General features: G+C 51.7%; 8 protein-coding genes across 8 annotated transcripts; 5 read left to right on the top strand and 3 right to left on the bottom strand.

Annotated features, from left to right (window-relative positions):
- Window positions 1-525: 525 nt before the first annotated feature.
- Window positions 526-1,275, top strand: K489DRAFT_248378 (uncharacterized protein). The gene is made up of 2 exons (XM_033599930.1): window positions 526-675; window positions 746-1,275. The coding sequence occupies exons 1-2, from the start codon at window positions 622-624 to the stop codon at window positions 1,139-1,141; spliced, it is 450 nt and encodes a 149-aa protein (XP_033458493.1). The 5' UTR covers window positions 526-621; the 3' UTR covers window positions 1,142-1,275.
- A 1,234-nt stretch (window positions 1,276-2,509) lies between these two features.
- On the top strand, window positions 2,510-3,433 carry K489DRAFT_410927 (NAD(P)-binding protein; the record flags this gene model as incomplete). Its single annotated transcript, XM_033607755.1, has 1 exon — window positions 2,510-3,433. One exon carries the CDS (start codon window positions 2,510-2,512, stop codon window positions 3,431-3,433), a length of 924 nt encoding a protein of 307 aa, XP_033458492.1.
- A 194-nt stretch (window positions 3,434-3,627) lies between these two features.
- On the bottom strand, window positions 3,628-5,039 carry K489DRAFT_322040 (uncharacterized protein; the record flags this gene model as incomplete). Its single annotated transcript, XM_033601590.1, has 3 exons — window positions 3,628-3,759; window positions 3,877-4,496; window positions 4,565-5,039. 3 exons carry the CDS (start codon window positions 5,037-5,039, stop codon window positions 3,628-3,630), a joined length of 1,227 nt encoding a protein of 408 aa, XP_033458491.1.
- Window positions 5,040-5,740: 701 nt separating this feature from the next.
- Window positions 5,741-6,263, bottom strand: K489DRAFT_298797 (uncharacterized protein; the record flags this gene model as incomplete). Its single annotated transcript, XM_033600359.1, has 2 exons — window positions 5,741-5,826; window positions 5,888-6,263. Coding segments are annotated over 2 exons (462 nt in total), but the record flags the coding sequence as incomplete, so codon positions are not given.
- A 1,073-nt stretch (window positions 6,264-7,336) lies between these two features.
- K489DRAFT_381446 (MFS general substrate transporter) lies at window positions 7,337-9,386 on the top strand. The gene has a single exon (XM_033605127.1). It carries the CDS (start codon window positions 7,659-7,661, stop codon window positions 9,261-9,263), a length of 1,605 nt encoding a protein of 534 aa, XP_033458489.1. The 5' UTR covers window positions 7,337-7,658; the 3' UTR covers window positions 9,264-9,386.
- Window positions 9,387-9,485: 99 nt separating this feature from the next.
- K489DRAFT_340533 (uncharacterized protein) lies at window positions 9,486-10,542 on the bottom strand (the record flags this gene model as incomplete). The annotated part of the gene is made up of 4 exons (XM_033602265.1): window positions 10,302-10,542; window positions 10,033-10,214; window positions 9,786-9,917; window positions 9,486-9,722 (listed from the first exon to the last, which is right to left on the bottom strand). Coding segments are annotated over exons 1-4 (705 nt in total), but the record flags the coding sequence as incomplete, so codon positions are not given.
- Window positions 10,543-10,752: 210 nt separating this feature from the next.
- Window positions 10,753-11,941, top strand: K489DRAFT_381443 (uncharacterized protein). The gene is made up of 2 exons (XM_033605126.1): window positions 10,753-10,953; window positions 11,014-11,941. The coding sequence occupies exons 1-2, from the start codon at window positions 10,949-10,951 to the stop codon at window positions 11,678-11,680; spliced, it is 672 nt and encodes a 223-aa protein (XP_033458487.1). The 5' UTR covers window positions 10,753-10,948; the 3' UTR covers window positions 11,681-11,941.
- A 226-nt stretch (window positions 11,942-12,167) lies between these two features.
- Window positions 12,168-13,683, top strand: K489DRAFT_381442 (uncharacterized protein). The gene is made up of 2 exons (XM_033605125.1): window positions 12,168-12,325; window positions 12,382-13,683. Exons 1-2 carry the CDS (start codon window positions 12,291-12,293, stop codon window positions 13,463-13,465), a joined length of 1,119 nt encoding a protein of 372 aa, XP_033458486.1. The 5' UTR covers window positions 12,168-12,290; the 3' UTR covers window positions 13,466-13,683.
- The last annotated feature ends 250 nt before the right edge of the window (window positions 13,684-13,933 follow it).

Raw genomic sequence — 13,933 nt, 5'->3', positions numbered from 1 at the left:
TCCTTTGATACTTTCGATCTTAGCCCGTCAGGACGCATGTAATGTCCTTGACTACTGTGTTAGTATTGCGTCAGATTGACGCGTCAGACGTATGGAAGACGGCACACCATCTTCCATTCTTCTAAAATGCTTTTCCAGAATACTGTGATTGCATAATCTCTTGAACACTTTCGGCTTAAGAGCAGCTCCCTGGGATCACCACCATGAATCAAGCTTCTCAAGCCGGCTGGCATGCTCGCCCTCAACAGCGTGTGAAGCGGAAAGATTCTGCTGTCCATCCGGCAAACCTGTTGACACTGGTTCTGAAGGTACGTTGCACGGATCCTCTTTCGAATGCGCAGTGCCACTGATTCAAGCTCTACAAATGACTTGACAAATCGACGAATGCTGGAAATGACCACACCCAGTGACATCCGATAATAGTTCATCAGCGCCGTCGTCGTCCTTAGTTTCTCTGTCTACCTTTTTAGATCAACAGAAAAGTTCAAAACCATCTGCTCGAATGACGGGAATACTTGCTCCTGGATAGTGTGGTACAACACTCTCACCTTCGGCATCGTTCCTGGAGCGCTCGGACTGTTCGCCGTCTTCATCAGCTTGTTCGGCGAGAAGGCACGAACCATGTCTGGCGTTTGGAATGCGATTACATTGGGTGCATATTCGGCCAATGCAGGAGTGAGTTTTTGAGTCTCTTTGTCATGTCTGTTAAGAGATCGTGGTCCTGGCATTTGGCTGATGGATGTAGCGACTCCTCACGATGTACTCGGGAACCGTCTTCGTCGATCCGGCATATCAGACAGTCCGACATGCCATTCAGACGGATATTGCATTCTGCTTCGTGGGCATATTAGCGACTTTGGTTCGATTCATCCTGCATGTCTGCGTACAATGTGGGTGGCTGGAGCTCCGCTGCCCGCGTTGGATGAACATGAAGAAGCAAAACGAGGATAGTCTCCATGCACAGCCGCTCATGGACGTATCCTCGCGCAGTAACAACCGCGCTGGACGACCAATGAATCCACGTGCGACGAGGACGAGAACAACGGAGACTCGGCCGGAAAATGCGACTACGCCGGTCGATGATCCTCCGCCGCCTTATACTTCCAAGGAGCATACAGAAGTTAGCCTCACAGACGTGTGAGAAGAATGTGATATGAGTGTCGCCGCGGAAGGCGGAACCACAGATTTTTCAAACGGCTCTTTGACTTGTGTAAAGTCCTTCATTGCCATAGTAGACCGCAGAGGACGCGCACGCATAGCGTCGAGAATTAGGCGATGCATATATTGATGGAAGAAATGGCAGAGCACGGTCCGCTCTCCTAAAAACGATGAGCACAATCTCATGACAGAATCGACAATAGCAGCCTGTTGGTCTCTCTTATCGTTTGAATGTGCATAAGCCTGAAACTCAGCATGTCTGTTCTTGAAGAACTCGAACCTTGATGCTAGGCAAACAGTGAATGGGCCGATAATGCCGAGTATCGCGCCCTGGCACACTACTGATCACGCCGTCGCCGCCGGAGGATGCGTAAGCCTGAATCTCGTCGGGCCTGCATACCCAGTCACCGATTCCGGCACCGGTCTTCATGTAGTACGCGATCTCATTGACGTGATAAGGCTGCGATTGTCTATTCAACGAGAGGTTGTCACGATGTGCTGACAACGATCTGCAGTGATAAATGCATGTGACTCTTTCAACGAATGATGCGCATGAGGTTGAAATAATGCCGCGGCTGCAGCCGCCCGCGGGCTTGCGCATTGATGGATGCCCAGGTGTGGATGAAGATGAAGGATTCCTCTGCGATTTGGACTGTCACCGTATCACCTTGTATGAGGACATGTTGATACCGTCCAATGAGGTGCTTAATTGCCACCTCCCTCCCAAAAGACTTTGGCCCAAGTTCTCACTGCAGCAATGGCTTCCGCAGATGCATTGGATCACATGTGCAAGCTATCTGGACACTTGCAGGATGATAAGCTAGATGACCAGGATCTTGAAATCTGCATACGCGTATTTTAACGCTTTCGCAACGTCGTCGGTATATCCGGACTCCTCATAGCACCACGATCGGGAGACCGACGACAGACGCTAGAGCTGATATTGAAGCAGAGTCCGGCTCGCCTTTGAAGAGCTTTTCCCACCTCCCAGGCCAAATGACAAGAAACATGCCGCCACGTTTTCCGAGCTGGAGGGTTTCTGCGGATCATACACATAAGCCACCAACTATAGACGACTTGACGCGCGTACGATCGCACAACGGCATGTCCTTACTTCCATTTAGTCTGCATTAATAGCCGTAAACTAGGAGATAGGCTCCGACGCCGTGCTGAACCCCCCCTACGAGCGCCGTTCGATGTAGCTAGGCGGAGGTTCACTACACTTGAATCGCACGTAAAAACGATGTATAAAAGCTCTCGTTGCCCCTCATGTGGATGAGGATAACTGCCGAGCCGATTCAGAGTGGTCGAACAAGAGAAAGAAACCTCCAAACAGCCTCTTCCTGACATCATGTTAGTCCTTATCGCGGGCATTACAGGAAACCTAGGCCAGCCACTGGCCGAGAGCCTACTCAAGCGCGGCCACCAAGTCCGCGGCCTGGGACGAACGCCGGACAAGCTCAAACCTGGCCTGCGCGAGCGCCTCGAAAGCTTCATCACCATCTCCGACTATGATGACCTCGCGGGTCTCGGCAAAGGCGTGGTCGGCGTCGACGCGGTCGTCTGCGCCTACGCGCCGCTCCAAATCCTGCACCTCGAAGGGCAATTGATGCTCTGGCGTGCGGCCGAGAAAGCAGGGGTTCAGCGCTTCATCTCCGCGAGCTGGACGTACGATTGGCGGAAAATGACGGTGGGACAGCATGAGACGTACGATCCGATTTTGATGTTCGCGCGGCAGACGGCGCTCACGAGCGAAAGATTGAAGCCGGTATATATCTTCAACGGGGTTTTGGCCGAGACGTTGTTCGCGGTTCCCGGACACGGAAATTTCTCACCTGCACACAACGGCGTCTGGGATCCCGCCACGAAGGAGATGCACATCTGGGGCCCGAAGAGCGTAGTCTGGCATTGGACGACCGAGGCCGACTGTGCGGAATTTACGGCGGCGATCCTCGAGCGTGCGGATGCTGAGGAGGTGCAATACTGGTCCGTCTGTTCCGGAGAGGGAACTCTTGAGGAGATCGCGAACGAGTATGGTCGGATCAGAGGCTGCGAGGTGAAGGTCATCGAAAAGGGCGATCTTAACGCTCTACGCGAGAATGCCTATGGGGCGCGCGCCAAGGGGACTCCGACTTTCTTCTGGATGTATATTGGCTGGTTTTACCAGCTTTTCACCGTAGATGGGACTTGGCCGCTGAAGAACCTCGACAACGGGAGATTAGGAGTGAAGACTACCACGCTTGAGGAGTTTTTGGCGCAGAATCCTACTATTTAGACTGCTCCTACTTGCCCGCTTCCCTGTATCTACTTAGCGTTGAAAGGATCGGAATGTGGTGTGCCACGTTCGGCCTCTGGAAGCGCTCCGATAGCTATGATGAAAAAGATGTTTTATTCGACTCTGCCCCCTTGGGTAGACACAGAGGCGGGTGACATATGATTCATGATGAAGATGCAGTATCTGATGAGTGATCATTCCCACTCAACACGATACAAAGGCGTCGAATACGCCGTCCCTCCACCAGGAACATTGTCGTTCTTGGTATACGTCAAATAGACGGCGTTATCGTTCGGATCCGCGTTAAGATCCGGATGAGCTTGTAACTATTCCGAAGCAGTCAAATCAGTATGAGGAGAAAAACGAACAAATGATACATGTAAGAAGACGAAGAAGCAGAAGAAGAAAAAGGAGAAGAGGGAAGAGAAACCAAAAAGACTCACCGAATAAGCGCCCAAATCCGCACTCCCATTCCGCGCCTCGAAGAATTTATAAGGCTGGATCCAAGGACCCTCGGGCTGCAACGCGGTCGTGATGTGGAAACTCGGGCCGGGGAAAGGTCCGCCTCCGATCCAGACATAGCATCCCCAGAGTTCCGAGAAGAAATAAGTTCCCTGGCCGCCGATGTTACAATCGATCAGCCACGTTCCGTCCTGGTTGATGGTAGGTCTATCCTTGGTCCAGCTGTTCGATACCCAGAATTCGTAGGCGGAAGGGTCCTCGATGTGGGAGACTGGGACCCGAGCGAGGGATGTGCGCACGTGCATGCCGCCGCCCGTCTGGCCGTAGAGGTAGAGGGTGGACTTGTCCTTCGAGAGCAAGGTGCCGTAGTTTCCGTAGGGAATGGCGTTCTCGGGCCAAAAGGATTTGTTTACGAGGTGGACATCCGGGAGGATATCGCCGGTGTGGACGGCGGGGTCGTAGGTGATTTTGTAGAGGGCGACGGCGGGGTTCTCGACGACTACGCCCATTGTGTTGGTGATGTGGGAGCGCCGGATCCAGGAGTAGGCGGTGATTTGACCTGACTCGGATGTTTGGGTCACGATTGGGGGAGTATCGGGCCCTGGATGACAATTAGATCAGCAACGAGGGAGATCTGGATATTGGGGAAGCTTCGGGAAAGCGACGTACAAATACAGATACGAGTGCCATCGTCCCGATTGCCCGCAGGATGACAATCATAATGCTTGAGAGAAAAGAACGACTCATCACTCATCGGCCCACCATACTGATACAACGCCGTCTCACGGAAAGCGTCGGCTTGAGGATGGTTCGATTGCAACACGGGCTGACCGTTCGGATGGTAGTCCGACCAAGACGCGGTATTGCAGATGATAGGTAAGTTGCGTACACTGCCGTCGGGATTGGTGAACTGCGTATCACGGTAGACCCATAATACACGGCTACCCAGGCGAACCGAACAGCCCGAGTCGCGGTTCAGGCGAGGGTCGCTGACAACGCCGATGAGTTGGGGTTCGCCTTTGACCTTTGGTTTCACGGGCTCGGTGGGCTGAGCGTATGAGGCGACGGGCGGGACGGAGCTATGTGCGTGGTCAGTGATCTGTCTGTCTATCTGTATGCGCGTCGAACGAATCTTAACGAACATGGGAGTTGGAGGAGGGACATCTCGGCGAACATGGTACTGTGGAGGTGCTTGCTGATGTTGTCCCGGGAAAGAGTTGGCTTCTTGCTTGATATCGTTCCAAGTCTTCTTCAATTTATCGAACAAAGGCATCTTAAGCGGTTGTTTGGAAAGTTTGTTTTCTGGATAGTTACACCGCTGGAGATAATCTATATATGTGCTTCATGTTCATAGTTCTCCATTCTGCCAATTGGACGCGTAGGCAAGCTACGTCATCGTGAAATCCCGAAAGTTGTAGCAAAGCTTGGAAACGGAGTGGAGTTGAGGGGAAACATTTCATAGAAAACCTTTATTAAATGTATTGATCTCGAGGTTTTAATGCACTGGCTGATGAACGTATGACCCGTCTCTACTCACGATGTGAGTGTTGAATACTGCTTAAATTGAAGGGATCATGTAGTCAATGATCATCTATAGCTCATTACAGTATGTAATCTCATTCCAAAGAGCCTCGCGGCTGCATCCCATCCCACCCCGCAACGCGGCGAAACCCAAAAATATTCCAAATGCGCGCCATCTATTTACCTTAACGCCGTCCAAATGCCTGATTGAGACACAAAAAGACCGTTGTCGGAAATGAGAAATCACCGCTGATAATCCTCCAATGTCCAACTCGTCGCACCGTCCTCGACAATCAGTTTGTGGACGTGAAAGTCAATCCTCTCATACATCTCGCGGGCGGCCATGCGGGCTTGCTTATGCCAGGGTCCACCTCCGCCGGCTACAGCATCTTCATGATTGCGCCATAAACCTGCGAAAATTCAAATGTCAGCGAGAAAGGTTTCAAAGAACAAAATGGGAAAGCAGCGTACAAGTCGCTAGATTCCTCCTCTCAGCATTCGGCGATCCGAACCAATACTTCAACAGCCCACCACTTGCACACGCCTCCTCGTGGGATTTCTGATCCAGCAGGCCTAAGCGCTCTCGGTCGATAATGGCCTTGAGTTTGGAGCGGAAAATCACGACGTAGAATTCTGTTCGGCGCCAGGTATGGTCGGTTCGGTGACAGAGTGCTTGTAGGAGTGAAAAGACTTGGCTCCAGTTGAAAGATTCTAGATATGGTGCTGTAGCGTAGTCTTCCCGAGTTGAATGGAGGGCTGTGAGGGCGAAGGCGAAGAGCCGGTAGGGTAGGTCGAGATCTGGGAGGTGGAGTTGGTTTTCGAGATCGGGGTATGGTGAGCTGATGAGGCGGGCGGTGCTGAGATTGAATTTCTCTGCGAGGAGGGCGATTTCTGGTGTGATCTCTGTATGTCGAACGGGAGTTTCGCTGCTGCTGCTGCCGCTGCTACTGCTATTGCTGGTGGTGGTGGTGGTGGTGGATCTGGCTAGCGGATTGGAGGCCAAGTTCGGGGTATATTTGGTTGCTGCAGGGGCCAACGCAGGAACCCTCTGCTGGACCAGGGCTGCCATGATCAGGGCTGAGAATGTGGAGATGGATATTGAGAAGAAATCAGACCCGCTTCCAGAACAGAATATCGTGTTTTGTATGATCAAATGATGCTTATTGCATGGAGAATAGTGTATCAAATGTTGTAGTTGGTTCCGAAAGAAAACCTTCCATCTCTAGAACGAGGAAACTCGGTGACTTTATATTCGTCATAATCCCTGGAGTATTCTCCGGTCTCTTCGAATGGCGCGACTGCAAGCTACGGGTCCGTGTTGAAGATTCGCAAGATCGCGCCATCGTCGGCGGGCATCACGTCGCAGAGAGGGGCCCTTTGGCAATGTTACATTCAGGTTACACATATCACCTCGGGCGGTGTGAGCAGAGGACAGGAACAAACGATAACATGCACGTTGTCGCTTCTCTCATTCTTTCGGTTCTTGCAGGTTCCGTCCCATGAGCGTCTTCATGGGGACCGTCCAATGTTGATGGCGCATGCAATGTGATCAACTCTCTTTGATGTGAAGATAAGATATAGAGCCTCTGACCAGTTGAAAGTTGCTTAGGCGAGTATCATGAGCCGAGTCGTTTGTCGTATTTTCCGTAATTACAGGACAAAGAATGCCCCGTTTGTTGACTCATAATGACTCCATCGTCGACAGCGCCCGCGTTCATTGAACTCATAAAACTCCAAGCGTGTTGAACGACCATGGCAGTCGACAAACCTCTTTTGGTCAGAAGATAGTGGTCCTCCGTATTCCACGAGTCCAAAGTCGCACGACGATGCGTATACCGGAGTCAGATCGATATGGCCGTCCGAATGGATTTGCGAAATTGGCGACCCGATCCACTGGATGTTGTTCTCTTTCAATTTGACGTCGACTGCCCTTTTGTTTCCTCTTTGCACGTGAACCGGGATATCTTTCAACCGCCAAATACCACCCAAGTAAGCGAGACAGGGCCAAAATCTCCGTTGTCGTAGTATACGAGGCGAAATGAGGTGTTGAAGAATTGACATCGAATCGAGTGGTCGCAAGAGCAACATCGAAGCAAGCGATGTGATCTTCAAAACTCAGGCCTATGAAGGTTGTCCCAGGCTTCAAAATAACCGAATATGAACGATCAGCCTTCGCATATTATTCGATGACCGCTGGAACTTATATAAAAGTCCTGGTATCACCAAACACGCCTTGCACGTCATGTCTTCGAACAAAGAAACCCGGCTTAGCATTAGCAGTAGCCACAGGCACTCTGACGTGCCTCCTCCAAACCATCCCACGACGTCACGAGTAACCTCGATTCCAAATGCCTTCGCCGACGACCACGGCGATAATCATGATACCGTCCATGAGGATGGCAACGATGATTCCCGACTACGCCAGATCTACCATAAACTCGATCGTCGAATCCTCCCTCCCTTCTGGCTGCTCTACTTCCTCTGCTCGGCGGTCCGCGCAAACGTCGGCCTAGCCCAGACGATGAACAAACAACAGGGTCACGATCTCGGCGCATACCTCCGTCTCAGTCCCCATCAAGTCTCGACGGGCCTGGCATTGTTCTATGCCTCATATGTTGTATTTGAAGTCCCTTCGAACCTAGCTATGAGCAAGCTATCGCCATCGGTATGGCTAGCGCGGATCGTCATCAGTGTAGGAATCATCGGGACGGCGATGGTGGGTTTGCATGATGCGGCGGGATTCTATGTATTACGATTACTTCTCGGTGCAGTCGAGGCGGGCCTCTGGCCGGGAATGTCATTGTACTTGACCCTGTTTTATCCACCACAGCAGATGGCAAGGAGAGTGGGTGCCTACTTCACCGCCAGCCAAGTCTCTGCTGCAGTGGTTGGCCTCGTGAGCGCCGGCTTTCAACGCATGGACGGCGATGCAGGCCTCGTTGGATTCCAATGGATGTTTCTCATCTGGGGCCTAGTCACCCTCGTCCTTGGAGTTTCCCTCCTTTGGTGGCTCCCCGACCGACCTCTCGCACCCGGCGAAGTGCTCAAACAGCGAAGATACTTCCACTGGCTCCCCCAACCACGACCCGCTCTATCCGGCCACGACACCACCCTGCACTACAAAGCTCTCACAACAGCCTACACGCGCACCCAATGGACGCTCCACGACCTCATCGCTGTCCTGCTCGACTGGCGCTTCTGGCCTCTCCTCATAATGTACTTCGGCGTTGTAGGGGTAGGCAACGGCCTCCAAAGCTACGGCACCGTGATCCTCAGCGCTATCAATCCCAATTTCACAGGGATCCAGCTCTCACTACTGTACGCCCCGATCTGGATCTGCGACCTCATTGGAATCCTTACAATTACACCCCTAAGCGACCGCTTCCACCGCCATCGAGCCCTCTTCTTCACTATCCCCACCGCCCTACAAATCGCTGGCCTCCTCATCGCTACCTACGCCGGCGCTTCGCAAGCTCAACAATGGGCGCGCTACATCGGCCTACTCATCGTCGGCTTCGGACTCGGTCCTACAGTCCCTATCACAATGACTTGGACGGCCGAGATCTTCCAGGCCCGACACGGAGAGATTGGCGTCGCGGCGGCGTGTGCGTTGGTCTCGGGTTTAGGCAATCTGGGCAGCGTGGTGACTAATTATGCGCTCTTTGCGGGTTGGCCGGGAGATGCAGGCAGGACTCCGCCGTTTGTCGGGAGTAACTGGACCATGGTGGGCATTTTGTGCATGAGCATCATCGCGAGTGGGGCTATGACGCTGCTTTTGAGGAGGGTTGATGGAGTTGGAAGGAAGGAGGTGCTAGAAGAGAGGCGGGATGGTGGTCGAGAAAGGTAGACTCTAGATGACGCTTTACGAATCGATGATGTAATGCTCCAGACGATGAATTGATGAAATCAAGAAGATGCGACCATCTAGAATATTCCCATTCTCCCGTGTCTACATGTTCATGTAAATCCCAACTCTATACAATGAACCATGATTCTAAGCCTTCTTTTTCTCCCCAGCTACCGTCGCTTTCGCTGCCTTGAGTAGAGCCTGCTCCTGTTCACGCTGCAGCTGCTCCCGTCTCAAACGCAGCCAAATCTGCTTCCCTGCCACCGTCGTCGACGTCGTCCCCGCGATTCCTACGACCAGCGTGCTCACGGGAAGCCAACCGAGCGACGAGCCCGGCAAAAAAAGATCACAGGCGTCGATGACGATGGCTTCCCAGAGTGCTGAAGCTTTGTTCGATGTTGTAAAAGGAGTATTCGATCGGGGGTTGGAAGTCTTCTCGTTGGCGGCGGCAGTGTCATTCTCCTTGTCGGAGCCTGTGTTGCCGTTGGGCGAGGATGAAGAGCGTTCCTGGGATGCTGGGACGCCGGTGCTGCTAAGGAAGAGCTGATACAGCGAGAGGATGATCGATGCCACGAGGCCGTAGAACCACAATTTATTCGCTTCGTTCTGGACAGTCTTGAGAACGGGATAGTCGGTTACGCCCATGGCATTCGTCTAGCACCATGAGATTGTTGCGCGTCAGCGATTCTCGTTCGATAAGTAAACTTTCCATCTTCGAAAGCTGATGGTGATGGTCATAATGGCAAATCAGCCGCTTCACGTCACTTACAATCGTGAACATCTCCACAAAGAAATACATCCCCAAAATCGACCATTTCCAAAAATCAAGGTTCGCATCCATCGGATCCCGAGTCTTTCCATCTTCGCCTATCGTGACTTGTCGGGCTGACCAAGCGGCCGAAGCCTTGGACCAGCAAGGGTACCATTTCAAAAGGCGGAAGAAACGTCGGCCTGCATGCAGATTCGTCAAAATGCCGTCCGTTCTCGCGGTCTGTCTCTTTTCTGTGCGTTTCTCGAGCTGGTAATTCTACGACGTACTGACGGCGAATTGCGATACTGCTCGAGCGCGGATGGCTTGCTCTTCGGCGGTTTGCGCAAGGCCGACGGCGATGGTGCTGAGGCCTTGGAATAGCCGCAGGGTCTTTTCGAGCCCCGGGAGGTCTTCGGTGATGCGGACGGCGGCGGCGAGCATCGCGAATAGTAAAAGGCGCCTCTGATCGTCTTGTAATCACCGCCGATTGGATATTAAGTATGTTCTTGATGCCTCATTGGCTCGTGGCAGGTGCTTAATGGAATGCGTTTCATCATTGAGAGCTGCGCGTTGAGCTGCAGTCCCGCCAAGTGCGCTTCGGCTTTCGAGCTTTCATGTGCAGTGAACTTTCACATGCACAAAGTTGTGATATGTTTGATATCTCGCAGCGCATCTCAACAAGTGAAAGATGGATGGTTGCTGTATAGCCTTCACATGCGAGTTTTGCCTGCGTACAACAAGAACACGACCTTGAACATTAATCATGTCGACCTCCTGGTCACTCTCTTATGTCTCGATTCATTCATCGATTGCAAATAGGACCAAAGTTTACTCTTGACATCGCTCCTCGCTATCAGCGATCTATTGCTCTACGCCTAACAAATTGAAGAAAGAAACCAAATTGGCTCGGCGGGCCCACCGGCAACAGAGCAGAATGAGGTGCGTGACGAAGGCTTTCCCGGGACATTCACCGACTAACTTCATTCTATTGTGCTACAGCTCTCTCCGACGGCCTCAAACGGTCAATTCAACGAATCGTTGGCTTACATCGGAAGAATACTGGCAGAAGCTCAGCACAGATCTACTCAGGCCAGGCAAATACAGTGCTGCAATGGACCGAATGCGCAGACTCGATGCTGCTGGCCGGATCATGGAGACTGTCGAAGGTGACGAGCCAATTCGACCATGCTCGTGGTGCTCAGAACACAAACTCTATTGTAAAGTCTTGCGGAACCCGCCCGTCCAAAGCGACATCAGATGTGCGCATTGTCACTCGAGTGGCGTAGGAGCCTGCGATGCGCAACATGCTGCTCCCATCGAATCTGTTCTGCCCAGCGGACGGCATCGTGATGATTCATCACCACCTACGTCCGAATTATCGACGGGTGACGACGTAATAGAAACCGACCCTACAAGATCCATAGGGTCTCAAATCAGCGAGGCGAAGAGTGAGCATCAAGCTCAACCACCACAGATCGTTGAGCTGTCCCTGGATGAGTTCCTTGCCCAGGTCAGAACGGAGGTAAAAGAGGAGATTCGGAGAGACAATGCTGTTCTTATCCCAGCACTCATGGAACAAATTAAAGGAGAACTCTGCGCAGAAATGCAGGATCAATTCCGGTCGATGATCGGTGAGTCACACAACGAGATCACATCGCGATTATAGACCGGAAGCGTAGCCGACCTGGGAGGAGAAACACAGGAGAACACCAAATTCTATAAATGTGGGAAGCTCGATTGCTTATGGCCTTGAATTGCTTCATCCGCGAGAGGGGACATCTGGCTATGAAATGTACGTTGAAAATACAACAGGCAACTCATTAGATGTGATTGAGTTGTACCGATGGATCAAACCGAAGCAGATCTTCGACGGTAGAAGCAGGAGGAGTCATTGAAGTAAAAATATCGCTTCAATGTGATTTATGAGATGGATCGCAACGTGAAGTGTAAGTGATCCGAGTACCGTTTCACTAGACTTCGCTGTAATCCGCCTATTGTCAGATGACTTAAGCGAGAGTGATCTTAAGCGAGAGTGATAGCTCCAGCACACGGGCTAACCTGGACCGTCTTGCGAGAAGTAGATGCCTACCTAGGTAGGTAACGATCTTGAAACCGCGAGCTGTCACGCGGACTTTGTCTGTTGCATCTGATCACATTCCTTGCTTCTTGAAATTGCTTACGTCTTCAATTTCTCTCTTAGTGAACTATATGAACCCTGTAACATCGTCACCGCATCTACCAAAGCCTTTCTGGAGTACACATCTTGCAACTTCCTGATGGAAGCACCACGCAAACGTCAAAAGCGAAGAGAGTAAGTGACGATTCGAACAATAGCCCCTCAACAAGACTCACCCAGTCCCGATCCAGATCGTACCGTCAACCGCAAACGCAAGATACGCAAGACTTCTGGCATGTCTCTGCGGGAGCTTGGAGCGCTCTTGTCAAGGACGCCGCTGGCTCGCCAAACTCGCATTCGGCATGTGCCAGGATGTATAGATACGACTTGGCGGGTCGGATTATGGAAACGGAAGAAGGGATAAAATCACATCGTCCATGCACAGAATGCACAAGACGAGGACTCGAGTGCAAGGTCCGAAAGCAGTCGATTATAACCATCCACTCGTGCGCTTTCTGCTTTCTTAAGTGCAGACCAGGGTGCAATGCAGCATTGTATATGTCGGGAGGCCTGCCACCTACGGAAGCGGTGGACGACGCTCTTGACGAGTCCACAGCTTCGCACCCATGCCACCACCTACAGGCTGATGGCCTTGAAGCATCACAACGGGTAGAGGAGATGCTCCCACTTCATGATCGTGAGAACTCACCACAGCAATACGAACTTACTATGGACGAATTCATCGACAGAGTCAAAGCCGAAGCTAAGGAGGACGTTCGGAAGGAAATTGATCTATACATGCCAGAACTCGCGGATAAGATCAAGGCAGACTTCAAAGCCGAAATGATCTCCGAGCTGCAGCGGGAACATCGCCAAAATCACCAGAACCAGTTCGCGGTGCAGTTCAAAAGCGGTACCGAGCAGAAATTGCGGAGCATCATAGATGAATCCTGGAAGGAGTTCGCAGCGAGGTTCAAAGTGGATATCACTGCTGACTTGAAAAGAAACCATCACGTTTGCAGTGATGCAAACAACCACGAGGGAGTCGACCACAAGATGATGGAGCGACTTCGGGAAGACAATACCGAATTCGATCGCAAAGTTGAGCGATTCGAGAAGGACAACACGGAGCGGGATCAAAAGGTAGAGCGACTTGAGAAGGACCACGCCGAGCTCAATCATGAAATGGAGCAACTTCAGGACAACAAAACGCTTAAGATCTGGATTGAGCGGCTCAAGCGGCTTGAGCAGGAGAACACCAAGCTGAAAGTCCAAGTGGAAGCACTTCACGCGCTGGTAGCTGCAAGTCGCGAGCACGACCCCTTTATCGCGTGACGAGCAAAGCTTAGATGACAATCATTTGCTGGTAATGAGGCTGATTTTGTATTGGAGCCGATCTGTAGGCAGGAGAGCGATCATGTTTCGGGCGAATTAAGGTCATTCGTGGGAAGCAGAGGCATGCATGCATCGTGAACAATCAAGTTTCATCCCTGCGGAAATGATTCAGGCCGCTGTCCTAGTACCTTTGAATGATTAGAGTGCCAAAGTCAACACAATTGACCTATACCGAATGACTGTGTTGTAAGTGCAGATATTTGGAGAGTCTCCAACAAGCTGGGTCCTTGCTGCAAGGTGTGGTAGAGTGGCACGTCACATGTCAGCGGCCGCGCCTATACAGGTGAATGTGCAATGTATCACCGCTAAACGTTCATCGTGACCACCAAACACACCTTGACCTTTGAAACTTCCTCCAAGAGCTCCTTCTACACATTTATTGCAGTATCGTCATCTTTCTAGCCACCA

This window comes from Dissoconium aciculare (assembly GCF_010015565.1).
Source record: "Dissoconium aciculare CBS 342.82 unplaced genomic scaffold K489scaffold_8, whole genome shotgun sequence".
In the NCBI taxonomy this organism is placed as follows: domain Eukaryota; kingdom Fungi; phylum Ascomycota; class Dothideomycetes; order Mycosphaerellales; family Dissoconiaceae; genus Dissoconium; species Dissoconium aciculare.
This window is presented reverse-complemented; position numbering and strand designations above follow the sequence as displayed.

Coding starts and splice junctions, on each gene's coding strand:
- K489DRAFT_381446 (XM_033605127.1), top strand. CDS start 7,659: ATGTCTTCGAACAAAGAAACCCGGCTTAGCATTAGCAGTAGCCACAGG.
- K489DRAFT_381442 (XM_033605125.1), top strand. CDS start 12,291: ATGGAAGCACCACGCAAACGTCAAAAGCGAAGAGA. Junction 12,326..12,381: donor AAACGTCAAAAGCGAAGAGA/GTAAGTGACGAT, acceptor GTCCCGATCCAG/ATCGTACCGTCAACCGCAAA.
- K489DRAFT_248378 (XM_033599930.1), top strand. CDS start 622: ATGTCTGGCGTTTGGAATGCGATTACATTGGGTGCATATTCGGCCAAT. Junction 676..745: donor CATATTCGGCCAATGCAGGA/GTGAGTTTTTGA, acceptor TGATGGATGTAG/CGACTCCTCACGATGTACTC.